Raw genomic sequence first — 14,994 nt, 5'->3', positions numbered from 1 at the left:
TCTTTTGAAGCCCTTTGGTTTGTAGGAATTGATTCCTATTCCTATGTAGGATAGGATTCAATCCTTCACATTTTGCAGGAAAAAAAACATGAGCCTAGACTCAATGGAAAAATTCCTATCCTATGCACCAAATAACATCTCTTCCTCTATAGGAATTGAGATGCATGTCATCTCACTTCCTATGATTTTTCTATTCCTATAAAATTTCTATCCTATGAACCAAAGAAGGCCTAGTGTAGTAAAAATACCTCACTAGGATTTACTCGGTCATTTACTCCTCTATTGTTTAGGGGGTCGGGTAGAGATGCCCTAACTTGTCCCGAAAATCATGGTGGTTCCATGAATTTTTCCTTCACAGAAAATATGGTTACTTTATACACGAATCTATCTAGGCTATGGTTATGCGAGTAATATTTGATAAGCATACGATGGTGTCCTAAACCAACCAGCCAACCATATGATTGTTCGGCTGGCCGGTGACTAGCAAATGCGTGCGCGCGTCTTCCCCATGAACATGAACACGAACATGCATGCATACGCAAATAATGCCATGGTTTCGATGACTCTTATCATGTAATGTGTTACCTAGTTCTGCGCGCGCGCGCCCATACCGGCCGGCCACTCCTGCTCGTCGGCACATGAGTTCTTGGGTGTACCTACGACCAACGTACGTACGTGCCGCGTAGTGCAAGACCATGAACCCTGGCTAGTGGGTGATCACGGGACGCACTGTGGCCAGCTGACTGATTGAGCCATTCGATTTCGACCATGCACCCGATCGGAATGACACGACATGACACCCTCCACGCGCAGGCACGATCAGCAGCTGGAAATTCATTCACCGGAAAGCTTAAGCTGCAGCGGTAAAGGATGCTAGCTAGCCAGAGGCATAGAGCCGTACGCCATCTTTCCTGCAGCACTAGGCCGTGATGGCCCTTGAGTCGGCAACCTTCCAAGCACAAACAGCTCCCTTGTCTGTTACCATCTCCTTGTGATCCCATCCCCATTCCCCAGAGCCAGCTCACATGCATGCGTCGTCTTCTAGTTCTAGCTTGGACCCGTGGTGGGCAGCTAGCTCTTGGTGATCGTCTGATCGGTCTTCACATGGCGTGAGTAAAATAATATCTGTGGGCTGAGCTAGGACCTAGTTGAACCCCCTCCGTCCTTCTTGAGCTATAAATAGCGCCCCGGGCTCCCTTGTACTGCACACACACACAAACACACGGCTGAGGCAGTCTAAACCCTGTACACGCACAGCAGCAGGAGAGGTAGCTAGCTTGGTAGCTTGGTAGCCATGGCGAAGAAGGCCGCGGTTATCGCCACGCTGCTGGCCCTGAACCTGCTCCTCTTCACCTTCGCCGACGCCTGCGGCTGCCACTGCGGATCCTGCCCTAGCCCCGGCGGAGGGGGCGGCGGTGGGGGTGGCGGTGGAGGTGGGAGCGGTGGCGGTGGTGGTGGGAGCGGTGGCAGTGGAGGGAGCGGTGGAGGCGGTTCTGGAGGAGGCGGCAGCAGCGGAGGCGGATCTGGAGGAGGCGGCAGCGGCGGAGGCGGATCAGGAGGAGGTGGCAGCAGCGGCGGCGGGTCCGGCGGTGGCGGATCGGGAGGAGGCGGATCAGGCGGGCGCGCGCGGTGCCCCATCGACGCGCTGAAGCTGGGCGTGTGCGCCAACGTGCTCAACGGGCTGATCAACCTGCAGCTGGGGACGCCGCCGAAGCAGCCGTGCTGCTCGCTGATCCAGGGCCTCGCCGACCTGGAGGCGGCGGTGTGCCTCTGCACGGCGCTCAAGGCCAACATCCTGGGCATCAACCTCAACGTGCCCATCGACCTCAGCCTCCTCGTCAACTACTGCGGCAAGAACGTCCCCTCCGGCTTCCAGTGCCCCCGCTAGAAGAGAAGACCCGAGAGATCCATCGTCCACAGCAGGCATCCACTATACGTACGTACGTGCATGCATGCGTACACCAGCTCGCATGCATGATCTACGATCCATCCATTGACTAGTACTCTATAGCTAGTCGTATACGTTATTTGCTTCATAATTTATCATCGCTCTTGCTAGTTGCATGCTAAACTTTACATGTGTGCTCGTGTCTCTGTGTGTGTGTGTGTGTGGGGTAGTATCCTTTGAACTACTGCTTGTCATCGAACTAGGCCACGGTACTGTATGGACCATGGATCGAGTTCTCAGCCACATATGATCTCATGCTTGTACCGCTGCCTGCTACTATTATATTTGCTTCAAAAGGAGGTTGCTCCTCCTACAATTGTAATAAAGTAATTAATATCACATGTCAACTTTCAGTACTATGTGTGATCTTCCGCGTTTTTGTTAACTGATTCGATTAAAATTGTGTGTCCCCGCAAAAAAAATTGTGTGCGCTTTTGATTTCCTAGGGTGGTACTGGTCCATGCAGTTTGTTAGCGTCTGTGAATTCATTCATGTGCTCCCTGAGTTCAAAAAAAAAAAAGTGCTCCCTGAGTTATCGTTTTTTTTAGGATCGGAGTTATCGTGTTGGCAGCAGCTGGTTAATTATTCTTTCCATGCAAGCTCCGCGCGCTATGAGATCTGTGTCGCGTCTCATTAGGACCGGGATGCACGGATCGAAATGTATCCATCACCCACTTGCATGCACACATGTGTCGTGCTTCATTCTGTACACTGCACAGAGCACAATGATCTGAAATGTGCTACAGGCAGAAGCAGGCTAGCTACACATTACCAAGCTTCCGGTCGACGTGACTCACGAAAAAGGACACGTAACCACAGGCTCCTAGCCTCTCTTCATTTCAAAAAAGAAATGCTAGACAGCTAGGTAAACATAAGCACCTGGCTGAGGGTGATTATCCAGCAGGTGCATGTGCCAAGCCAGAGACGGGGCTAGGTAACAAACACTTTGTTCCTATGCCTGCAAGCATATGGACCGCACCCTACAAGGCATGCACGTGTCACGGTCAAAGATGACGGGGAAAAGATCTGCGTGTCGACGCTGCCTCCATCTACACCACGTACGTTCACGTACCTACGGCAAACAGCAATGTGTCTCCTTGCTAGACATTGTCTTCGCACGCATCGTGTCATGATGATGTTGTCAATCGACCTTGCTATGTTGTCAATCCACCATGCTAAATTCGCTAATGCTAGGACTGTTAGATTGGATCGACGAAGCCTTCCTACTCTTCCGTAGAGGAGCCGCGGGTATTTATTGATTGGGGGCAGGAACAACCCCTGCTGTGATTTACAAGAAGCCCACTGATCGCTAGGATTCAGCAGGATGAGGATAGGAAGTTAAACGGGAGAGGAAAGGATAGAAGAAGTAGTTAAGATTACATAACGCAAATATCTCTAAGTCTAACATCCTCCCTTAATCTGAACTACCTATTCTAGATTGAGATTGTTCTTGAATGCTTCAAATGGCTTGTATAGTAGAGCTTTAGTGAACCCATCAGCCACTTGATCTCTGGAAGGAATAAACCGTATCTCCAACTTCTTCTCTGCAACTCTTTCTCGTACAAAGTGAAAATCTATCTCAATATGCTTGGTCCTGGCATGAAAAACATGATTGGCACTTAAATAAGTAGCACCCAAATTATCACACCATAGGCATGAAATACGATGTTGCTTCACACCCAATTCCTCAAGCAAAGATTCAAGCCAAATAATTTCAGCAGTAGCATTTGCCAGTGACTTGTACTCAGCTTCAGTACTTGATCTTGACACTGTTGCTTGTTTCCTGGCACTCCACGAAATAAGATTAGAACCAAAGAAAACAGCAAACCCACCTGTTGATTTTCTATCATCACTGCAGCCTGTCCAGTCTGCATCAGAAAAAGCACTAACAAGTGTAGAATTGAAACGTCTGAAATGTAGTCCCAAACCCACAATGTGCTTAACATACCGTATGATTCTTTTGACAACTGTCCAATGAGCAGAAGTAGGAGCATGCAAGTATTGACATACTTTATTAACAACAAATGAAATATCTGGTCCTGTCAAGGTTAAATATTGCAATGCTCCAACAACACTTCTGTATTTAGTGCTTTATTCCTCTTTAAGTGGCTCCCCTTCATATGCTGACCGCTATTCTGATGAAGATAATTGTGTAGGTGAAGACTTGCAATCCTTCATTCCCATCCGAGCCAAGAGTTCAATGGCATATTTTTCCTGTTTCAACACTATACCATCCTGAACCTTCTTAACCTCAATGCCTAAAAAGAAACTCAAATCACCAAGATCCTTTAAAACAAATTTTGAGCTCAGATCATGCAGGAGAGCGTCAGTAGCATTCTGAGATGAGCTTGCAACTATAATATCTTCAACATATATGAGCACAAAAATAACAGTATTTGCTTTATTGTATATGAAGAGAGATGTGTCAGCCTTTGATGCGATAAATCCAAGATGTTTCAACTGCATACTTAACCTAGACTACCATGCTCTAGGTGCTTGTTTCAAACCATAAAGGGCCTAGTCAAGTTTGCATACATGATGAAGTTTTTTTTGTTTTCATAGCCTGGTGGTTGCCTCATGTAGACCTCCTCTTTCAGAACACCATGCAAAAACGCATTACGTCTAGCTGCCTCCCCTCGACACAAAAATAGCTAGCACAAGTCTTATGGTTGCAGCGTTTACCACAGAACTAAATGTATCCTCATAATCAATACCATAATGCTGCTTAAAACCTTTAGCAACAAGGCATGCTTTATACCTGTCAATGGAGCCATCTGCCTTTTTCTTGATCCTATACACCCACTTACAGTCAACGATATTTTTACCTTTCTGATTTGGCACCAAGTGCCATGTTTTGTTTCTCATTGAAGCTGTATATTCCTCAACCATAGCCTTTTTCCACTTTTGATCTCCAAGTGCATCATTCAATTTTGTTGGCTCACATGAAATGCACAACATACCATACGGTATAGTGCCATCAGTTCTTATTTTGATTCTTAATACCTTTTTGTAGCCGAGTTGTAACTCCTGACGTGGCTGGTGGAGGTTGTTGTACACACGGACGCACGACATCACTGCTTCCAGAAGATCTCGGAGAGGAACCAGGAGATGCCACACCAGATCCAATGGCCGCGGGTGTGGCCTGCACACTCATGACCGCACCGCCCGTTGCCATAGCCGATCCCGCGCCAGGTGGGCCTATTGGCCGCATGTGCGAGCCGCGCCTCGCAGCTGGCTACATGCGCGGGCCGGCGCTCAAGGAGGATTCCACACGTGAAGACGTGGCGATCGCTGATTGCGTCGCCCGGCCCTGGTCGTGCAGGCCGACTGGCTCGCGATCCAGGGCGGATATCCGCGCCCGATCCGAGGAGGATTGGCACGCAGGAGTGGCAGGCGCCGCCAGATCGTCTTCGTACGTCGCGCCAGCTTCGTCTTCTTGTTCCACATGCAATATAGCTTCGTTTTGAACGTGATTTTGATCATTTTGATCGTTTTGAACTCTGTTTTCTTCAGAGACCTGCACACACGGAAGACAAGGACTGATTCCAGTAGGAATACTATCATCATGTTGGTTAGTGCAATTGTTTCCCCCGTGATCAAAATCTCGAAGTGTAGATGGAAGAAGAAGAATCTCTTGACGAAGGAGAGCATCGGCATTAGGATGAAGGGATTCAAACGGGAAAACTGATTCATCAAACACAACATCTCGAGAAATATAAACTCTGCCGGTGGAACATCGAGACACTTAACTCCTTTGTGCATAGGGCTATAGCCCAAACACACACATTTTTTTGAATGAAACACAAGTTTGCGTGTGTTGTATGGCCTTAGTTTTGGCCAACATGCACAACCAAAGACTCGAAGGGATTTGAAGTCTGGTTTGATGCCAAAAAGGCTGTGATGGGACTCTCGAATTTGATGACTTTACTTGGTCGAATATTTATAAGATATGTGGCAGTGAGAAAAGCTTCATCCCAGAATTTTAGGGGCATGGAAGCATTGGCTAGGAAGGCTAGTCCTACCTCAACAACATGACGATGTTTGCGTTCAGCTGACCCGTTCTGCTGGTGAGCATGGGGGCAAGAGACATGGTGAGAAATTCCAATTTTTTGGAAAAAGGAATTTAATTTTTCATACTCACCACCCCAGTCGGTTTGCATAGCAAGAATCTTTGAGTCTAGTTGGCGTTCTACGAGGTTTTGGAAGTTAAGGAACACTTGGAAAACATTAGATCGTTTCTTTAGCAAATAATTCCAAGTGAACTTGCTATAATCATCAATGAAACTAACATAATAAGAAAATCTGCCAACTGATGTGGGAGCTGGTCCCCATACATCGGAAAAAACTAACTGCAAAGGAGCAGTGGATACACTCGTAGATATAGGGTAAGGTAGCTGATGACTTTTGGCTTGCTGGCAAGCATCACAAATTGACTCAACACTAGACTCATATGGAAGATTATTCTTGCTAAGGACATGTTGAACTATAACTGAAGAGGGATGACCGATACAACTATGCCACCTTGCCGAGGAAGGTTTGGTGACACTCCACGCTTGCTTATTCGACCGTGATGAAGATGAAGATGATATGAGTGGATATAGGCCTCCCTCACACTTTCCTCTAAGGATGACTCTCCTCGTTTCCAAATCCTTGATCACAAAAGAGTAGATCACAAAAGAGTAGGAATAAAATATTATGAGAACGTTGTTGTCAAGGGCAAAGCGATGAATAGAAACGAGATTCTTAGAAGCACGTGGAATGTGTAAGACATTATTAAGGTGTAAATCTTTTACGGGGGTTTTAACAATTGTTTTTCCAACATGATTAATGTCCATACCAGTTCCACTTGCCGTGTGCATATGATCACCGCCATGATACCTTTCCCGCATAGTTAGCTTGTCAAGCTCCCCGGTGATGTGCTCAGTAGCGCCGGAGTCTGCGTACTAGTTGGTGTCGATACCGTAGTTGTTGGTGACGAGGTTGGCTGCTTTCTTCTCCTCATGATCATCATCATATCGATGCCAGCAGGCTCTTGCGCCACCAGCATGAAACTTGTAGCAGATCTTGTTGGAGATATGACCTAGAGGCAATCATGTATGATGATATTTCCTATGTGTTTATGAATAAAGATAGTCCTTGGACATTATCAATGATGTGTATCAGCAAGTACGTGACTTGTTTGTGGGACTATGCATTGTATGATGACTGTCCTAAAAGGTCCCTAGTCGAAAGGGTTGTGTGGACGTGCATCCGACTAGACTAGCATATGGCACGGTCGATGGCTCGGTCTCACTAGCCATGGAGCATTGGATGCTAACAGGATAATATGGACTTGGAAAGGTCTGGTCTGGTCGGATACGACGTAGTCGGATCCGAGTCGAGATAAGGTCCGAGTCGGACAGACCCAACTATGAGACGCAGTGATATGTCATCTGTGAGTCTCTAGTACAACATACATTCTGTGTCATAAGACCCGAGCTGATGCATGTACTCAGGATGGTGACAGACTTGCTTTGGGCCGACCAAACGCCACTCCGTGACTGGGTAGTTACAAAGGTAGGTTTCGGGTTTGTCCAGTCCCATGCTGCGAGACATGGTCGAGCAAGATGGGATTTGCCCCTCCGATCAGGAGAGATATACTCTGGGCCCCTCGTGTGATCCGATCAGGATAAGCATGGCCATGCGACAAGGATTATGAGATAATCCGGATTGTGGTCGGTATCACTGGAACGAGAAAGAGGTCGGGCTAGCACAAGGATGACAGTCTCGCCTTGAGCCCGACAACATATATCGTGTGGCAAAAGGGAACAGAAGTGTGACACGTTGTACAGGTTCGCCTAACCAGCTTCATGGTCTGCTTGGTGTTCGGCATGCCTTGCTAGAGGCCGCTACCAACCGTGCAGTTCGGAGGTGATCCGAACTGCGACCAAGTCGACTTGAACCTAAGGGGTCGCGCGCTTAAGGGAAGGAACCTACAAGGTCGGATCCGAGGACACTGGTCAGATGTGATCCGAGCTGTATTCGGATTGTGGCCGAGTAGACTTGTGGGCTTTAGGATCCGTACGAGGCCCAAGTGTTGAGCCCGCGACGGACGCCTATATATATAAAGTGGAGGTGCGGAACACTCATGCGGTTGATCGCTTCGGCGCTGCGACTAGGGTTCGCATGTGTTGTGAATAGCCACCTCCACTCGCCGCCGACTGTGTGATCGGACCTAGTAGTCTACCGCACGGTGTTCCTCCTGCATGCGCGGATACCGTTAGAGGCGGTGCACTTGCGCCGCTCTGGCGAACTTGTACGTGGGATCAGATGACCGGCTGTTCGAGGGAGATCGGACGAGGAGGAGACGATCCATGCAGAAGCGCTGCCCCAACTCTTCTTCCGCTACACGGCACTGCGCGTCTAGTGGTAACGAACTATGATCCATCTCCCATAGCATGTTCATGTTGTTCTGCGCGTAGGAAAATTTTAATTTGCAGTCGACGCACCCTACCGTAGATCCCTACAGATCTGGCACTCTGGGTAGTCTCCTTCTTCTTGTTGTTGTTGTTGCAGTTGGGAACGGAATCGTTGCTGCTGATGGCCGCCACCACCACCGCGGCTAGGGGAGGGAGAAGAGCGGTTCCCTTGGGCGCGTCCTCCTCTGCTGCTTCGGCCACGGCCTCCCCTGCCACGGTACTGCCTGTGCCCCCTGTAGACGGCGTTGGCAGAGGAGCGGAAGCCTGCTGGTCCGTCTCCCAGCATCTCCATCCGCTGATCGAACACTGAGATCTGCACGAAGAAGTCATCGACGCTGATGGAGTTCTTGATGACGCCGATCGCTGCCACGATGGGATCATAGTCCCGATCAAGGCCAGCCAGGATGTAATCTACCATCTCTGGATCGGTTACTGGACGTCCAGCCGTAGCTGCACTAGTAGAAAAAGGGCCTAATGTGAAGCTCATTAGTCCCGGTTTGTAATTGAACTGGCACTAATGTGACCATTAGTGCCGGTTCCAACGGCTAGGCGGGCGGCACTCATTAGTACCGGTTCGTGGCGAACCTTTAGTACCGGTTTGTGTCACGAACCGGTACTAAAGAGGTGGTGACCTTTAGTATGGGTTGGTGGCTCCAACCGGTATTAAAGACCCCCCCTTTAGTACGGGTTTGTGCCACCAACCAGTACTAAAGGGGTGCGCTACCACCCACAGTGCGCAATGTTTAGTCCCACCTCGCTAGTTGAGCGGAGCTCGCACCGGTTTATAAGCCCCGCCGCGGCTACCGTGTCGAGCTCCTCTCTAAGCAGGCCTTTGTGGGCCTATTGCAAGTCTTTTGCCCTGTGGGGCCTATTGGGCCGTACAGGCCTGCATCCTGGCCCAACTAGAGGTTGGGTTTGTAGTCGTATGCAGGTCGTGCCGGCCCAGTAGGTGGGTTGTTTTGCTTTATTAAAAAACCTTTAGTCTTCCCGCCCCCGGAGCTGGTTCGTGCCACGTGGTGGCCTTTTAGTGGCGATTTGTACTGAACCGGTACTAGGGGGGGGGGGCTTTAGTCTCCACCTTTTAGTGCCGGTTACAGAACCGACACTAAAGGGCCTTACGAACCAGTAATACAACTCGGTTCTGCACTAGTGCTAGCTCATCCCCGAGGTTCTTCATCTTGGCGATGAAGGCGTTGCTCGACATGTTGCCCTTCTTGGTGTTGGAGATGGCCATCCGCAGATTGGTTATGCGGGATTTCGACTGCGCAGCGAACAACGTGGTAAGAGTAGTCCACAGATCAAAGGTGCTGTCCTTACCGATGACTTGTGCAAGGATTTCCTGGGTGAGAGAGTTCAGCAGGTAGCTTAGAACCTGTTGATCCTTCGACAACCACGGGCCATACAGAGGATTGGGCTCGATGGCCGTGGTTTTGTCCGCCTTGGTAACTTCTACTGTCTTCGGCGGTGAGGCATCGCTGCCGTCGAGAAGACCGGTCACTTGCGCGCCTGCAGTGCCGGCATGACCTGCGCCTTCCATAGGAGGTAGTTTCCCCTTGCGAGCTTCTCTGTTGGTGGAGCACCTAGGTTGAGAGCGATGGCGCTTGAGCTCATAGCCATGGCGATGGAAGGGTGGTGTTTAGGGTTTTGGTTTTGCTAGACGATAGGAAGAGACTTGGCTCTGTATATCATGTTAGATTGGATCGATGAAGCGTTCCTACTCCTCCGTAGAGGAGCCGCGGGCTTATATTGATTGGGGGCAGGAACAACCCCTGCCGTGGTTTACAAGAAGCCCACCGATCGCTAGGATTCAGCAGGATGAGGATAGGAAGTTAAACGGGAGAGAAAAGGATAGAGGAATTAGTTAAGATTACATAACACAAATATCTCTAAGTCTAACAAGGACACATACATTTGGTGCGTGAATAGAATAGTCCTTTTGGTAAGGCCTGCCAATTTTTTTCAATCGAGTCAAGCATGTAAGGAACCATGACGTATACTGGTATAAATTAAGAGTTCACGGACAGTACACAATGCTAATACACAATCCACCGTGGTTGAAAGAAAGCACCTTGTGATCTCGCCAGCGTCTCTCCCAAGGAGAGTTCCTCCGCCGCAGTCCTCCAACGGCTCCCCTTGGCCGACGACCTCGGTCGTCGGTGGTGAGGGGATCGCCGAATCCACGTGTGTGGATAATTATAAGTTAAAGTAGTTTCGTTTTTAGGTTGTTCATCGTCATGGCTTCGGCAGTGACGATGACGGCGCTGAATAAAGGTTCTTCATATTCTTCACCAACAAGTCGATCGGCCCTATGGTTGAGGATAGTTTTGGAAACCAGTCTGTTCAATCAACGATGGTGTGACGCCGACGGCCTCCTCGTGGTGAATATGTGTCATCGTACTCCGTCATTGTGACCACGTCTGCTCCAATGTCGGTGCGGAGCGTGAAAGGTAGTCCAGGAGCGGATGCAGATTGTGGTCTGCATCGAAGACATCTATAAGACGGAACATGTGCTGTGTTCGTGGTTGATAGATGGCAGGGTGCGGTTTCCTCCTTTGGCGTCTTAGTCGTGGTGGAGTGACAGATCTAGAGTTCGATGATGTGTCCCGGTCTAATTTGTTCGACGACTGTGGCTTTACTTTTGGTGAGCCACCTTTGAAGGTCCGCAAAGCTGCATATAAGCGATGGAGCCGCGTCGAGCTCGGGTAAGAGTTGATCCATCATTCTTTTCTTTGGTGGCTGCTATGATGGTGCCAGAGGCAGGTGCGAGTTTTGGTGTCAAACTCAGAGAGGTTCTGCTCTCTTTTCAGTTTTGCCATGTCAGCCCTTACGTGACATGTACTTTGATCTTTATGATATGAATGTGACACACATTAATTACTATGCAAAAAAAGGAAGCACCTTGTAGTTCCGACGAACTTTAATACTCCATTGGGACGTAGGTGGCGCGGACGAGGAGGGTGGTGTCGGCTCGTCGTCGACCGCGTCCTCCATTGAGACGTCGTCGTCCTTCGATTGCCTGCCGGCCAGCCAGCCAAAGCAATGGTGGCCATCTTCTTCTTCTGCTCCAGCATCAGCCCGTCCCTAAGAGTCTTAGCGTGGAAGAAAGCCATGGCGGGAATGGTGCAGAGAGGATAAAGGGATGGGAGGCGGATGACCGCGGCAATGGTCAGGGCTGTAGTTTATATTGTGATGGTGGGCGGCAGAGGGACGGACGGGTGGCACCGAAGTAGCTGCCTCGACAACCGTGTGTCATTAATGTGGGCGCCAAGTAGACGGACGGACGTCCGCCATCTCGTTTGAACACGGAGTAGTTGCCTGCACCGAGAAATGGCCGGGCGGCGGTCACTCGGCCTGCGTGCCGCTTCAATATCGGTGCCAGTGATAGGTCGTGTCCGCTCTGACCAGACATGAATGCTGCATTGACGCTCTGAAGCACCTAATCGTTTCGGGCAGGAAGCGCGCGGCGAGGGAGGGGGTTTGGATGGGCCAGAGCGGTCAGACGCGGGCCTAACAGTGGTCCGGACGCCCGCAAACTCCTCATGTCTGTCTCTGGTTTGCAAAAAAAAAAAATCACGTCTAAACCGCCCTGCAGGCCGATACAGGGCGGTGTTGGATGCTTTCATGGTCGGATAGCGCAGTCCGAAAGTATGGGGTCGGTCTGTGGGTCGGCATCGGAGATGCCCCAACCGAGAATATTTTCCTGGTGCCTGTTAAATAGAAAATGCACTTAAAATGGTTTACTCCACATGATGATAATGCGATAATATTCAATAGACGGCGCACGTGTAATTCTTGTCACCGGCACCACATGATTCTGGCAGGTGGGTCAACCAGTCAATTAGTTTGGGAGGAAGTATTTGGGCAAAATACACTGTGGTAAGTCCACCTTTAAACTGATACATTTTTCTTCAGATGATAAATTCGGTCATTAGTGTGACAAAACCTTGAAACAAAATGCTCCAAGAAATAGTATTGTCCTCTCAACGAGAAATGGACAAAAGCGGCTGCACATATGTCCATGTCGCTTGGGATTCGCAGATTTGAGCGGCTAAGTCGGCAAGCTACATTATGGTTGATTTTGCGCTCCGAGAGCCGTCTGATTTGAGAACAACGGTCTAGACATTGTTTCACTTACACAATTTTGCTTTACATCTTTTATTTATCGGCAACACTCCAAACATCTCCTTGTCTCCTTCCACCCATCCCCAAAGCCAAAGCCAGCTCACATGCGCCGTGCACCTGTTGCGATCAGCTATCTCGTGGTGATCTTCTCATGGAGAGACTGGTCGATTACACGCGTGGAGTGAGTAAAATATCTGTGTCCTAATTAAGAGCATCTTCAACAAGCGCGTCAAAAGACGCGCGCGCGATAAATTGGCTTTTTAGCACGCGCGGCCCGGTTTTGCACGCTCCAGGGGTGACGGCAAACTAGCGCGCGGGGGAAAAGGCGGCAGCTCGCGCGCTAGATTTGGCACGCCGCTTCACGCGCCCCTATAAAATTGCAGCGCCCTCTGCCGCTCTCTCTCGCCCTCTCCACTGCTTTCTCTCCTCGCCGCCGACACGCCACCACCGCGCCACCATGCCGCCTCGCCGCCGGGAAGGTTCCGGCTATCGCGGCATCCGCGTGCGTTCGTCCGGCACCTATTCCGCCTTGATTCAGTCGGGCGGCGGCGTGCGCCTTGGCCTCGGAACCTTCGCCACCACCCAGGATGGCGCCCGCGCGTACGACGCTGCGGCGTGGCGCCTCCGGCGGTCCCGTTGGGACATGAACTTCACCGACGTGGCGACGGAGGAGCGGGCACAGGAGTTGGCGCCTTTCCGGCGGCTTAACACCGACGAGGATCGTCGCAAACACCGGAGACGGGAGTGCCATCTTAGCCTGACCGGGATGGATGAGGAAGTCATGGCGTTGTGGAGGCAATGCTTCCCGCAAGACATCATCAACGAAAAACACTTCTTCGTCGAGAGGAGGGCGGAGAGGGAGGAGAGAAGAAAGGAGCGAGCCGCCTATCGCGAGGACAAGCGAATGCGGAAGGCGGTCGCTAAATACAACATGGCGCTAGGAGATGCGTCGTCATGGGACTCCCGCGACGAGCGGTTCCTTGACGCCTATGCTCAGACGTCGGAGGAGGACATCACCGAGGCAGAGTCCGAGTCGGAGAACGAGTAGTAATAGTTTTATTTTGTATCGTAGAAGCAGGCTATGTGGACGTAGTAGAACTATATATCATTGGAGAAGTCTAGATGTACGCATTTTGTATCGTAGAAGCAGGCTATGTGCCGAATTATCTTCATATTTGTATGCTATGTATGCAATCGTCTCAAGAAAAAAAAAATATAGCACGTCTGCTGGAGCGGTTAGGCCGCGCTTTATTTTGCGGCGGCCGCTGGAGTCAGCGCAGCGCCGCGCGCAAAACCCAGCTCGCGCGGCGCGGTATTCTCATTTTTAGCGCGACTCGCACGTTGTGCGGCTGTTGAAAATGCTCTAAGCTAGGAGCTAGTTCAACACCTTCCTTTCTTCTTGGTCTATAAGTAGCACCCGGAGGTCCCTTGCACTTGACACACACAGCCAGAGTGAGCTAGCTCTAATAAACCCTGTACGTAGTAGACTCGCAGTAGCTCGGATAGGAAGCTATGGCGACGAAAGCGGCGGTGCTCGTCACGCTGCTGGCACTGAACCTGCTCTTCTTCGCCTTGGCCGACGACTGCGGGTGCCACCTGCCTAGCCCGCCGCCGCCGGCAGGGGGAGGAGGAGGGGGCGGCGGCGGCGGTGGAGGCAAGGGTGGCAGCGGGCAGTGCCCGATCGACGCGCTGAAGCTTGGGGCGTGCGCGAACGTGCTGGGCGGGCTGATCAACCTGCGGCCGGTGACGACGCCGAAGCAGACGTGCTGCTCGCTGCTCCAGGGGCTGGCGGACCTGGATGCGGCCGTGTGCCTGTGCACGGCGCTCAAGGCCAACATCCTGGGCATCCACCTCAACGTGCCCGTCGACCTCAGCCTCCTCATCAACTACTGCGGCAAGAACGTCCCCTCCGGCTTCCAGTGCCCCTCCTAGAAGACCCATCCACGGCAACATCTCCGGCATATATGTCATTGACTAGTGTACTACGAATGTAGCTTTTTTTTCTGACGGGTAAAACACTTTACTTCTCAAATAATAGACATGTCGTTTACAAGAGAATGAGAAATAAAATCTGAAATCACAGATTCCCAAGAACTAGAGGATCTACTAACAAAAAAATTCTTTGCTAACTCATCCGCCACTTGATTTGCCTCACGGCTCACGGTAGCAATGCTTGAAAGAAATGCGTCCGAACTCCATCGCTAGCTGATTGCAATCAACCACTATTGCCACATGAGGACCCAAATAATCCATGGAGTTCAAGGTGTCCACAGCAAATGAGCAATCTGATTCAACTTCGACTTAATTGCACCCGACGCTAGCCGCTAGAAAAAAGACCGTTCCTGATAGCAGTAAGTTCAGCAGCATCAACATATTGTATATGTGGGATAAACCAATTTGCAGCAGCAATAAAATCTCCTTTGTCATCACGAGCTATAGCTCCCCTGACAAAGTATCTCCATGAAA

General features: G+C 50.3%; 2 protein-coding genes across 2 annotated transcripts; both read left to right on the top strand.

The window, feature by feature from the left end:
* Positions 1 to 1,193: 1,193 nt before the first annotated feature.
* Positions 1,194 to 2,304, top strand: LOC119292201 (putative glycine-rich cell wall structural protein 1). The gene has a single exon (XM_037571032.1). It carries the CDS (start codon positions 1,295 to 1,297, stop codon positions 1,886 to 1,888), a length of 594 nt encoding a protein of 197 aa, XP_037426929.1. The 5' UTR covers positions 1,194 to 1,294; the 3' UTR covers positions 1,889 to 2,304.
* Positions 2,305 to 13,977: 11,673 nt separating this feature from the next.
* On the top strand, positions 13,978 to 14,640 carry LOC119294261 (lipid transfer protein EARLI 1-like). Its single transcript, XM_037572478.1, has one exon. The coding sequence runs from the start codon at positions 14,041 to 14,043 to the stop codon at positions 14,458 to 14,460; it is 420 nt and encodes a 139-aa protein (XP_037428375.1). The 5' UTR covers positions 13,978 to 14,040; the 3' UTR covers positions 14,461 to 14,640.
* The last annotated feature ends 354 nt before the right edge of the window (positions 14,641 to 14,994 follow it).

Source organism: Triticum dicoccoides, chromosome 4B (assembly GCF_002162155.2).
Source record: "Triticum dicoccoides isolate Atlit2015 ecotype Zavitan chromosome 4B, WEW_v2.0, whole genome shotgun sequence".
Taxonomy (NCBI): domain Eukaryota; kingdom Viridiplantae; phylum Streptophyta; class Magnoliopsida; order Poales; family Poaceae; genus Triticum; species Triticum dicoccoides.
Note: the sequence above shows the minus strand (reverse complement) of the source record. Positions and strands in the feature narration are given on the sequence as shown.

Coding starts and splice junctions, on each gene's coding strand:
- LOC119292201 (XM_037571032.1), top strand. CDS start 1,295: ATGGCGAAGAAGGCCGCGGTTATCGCCACGCTGCTGGCCCTGAACCTG.
- LOC119294261 (XM_037572478.1), top strand. CDS start 14,041: ATGGCGACGAAAGCGGCGGTGCTCGTCACGCTGCTGGCACTGAACCTG.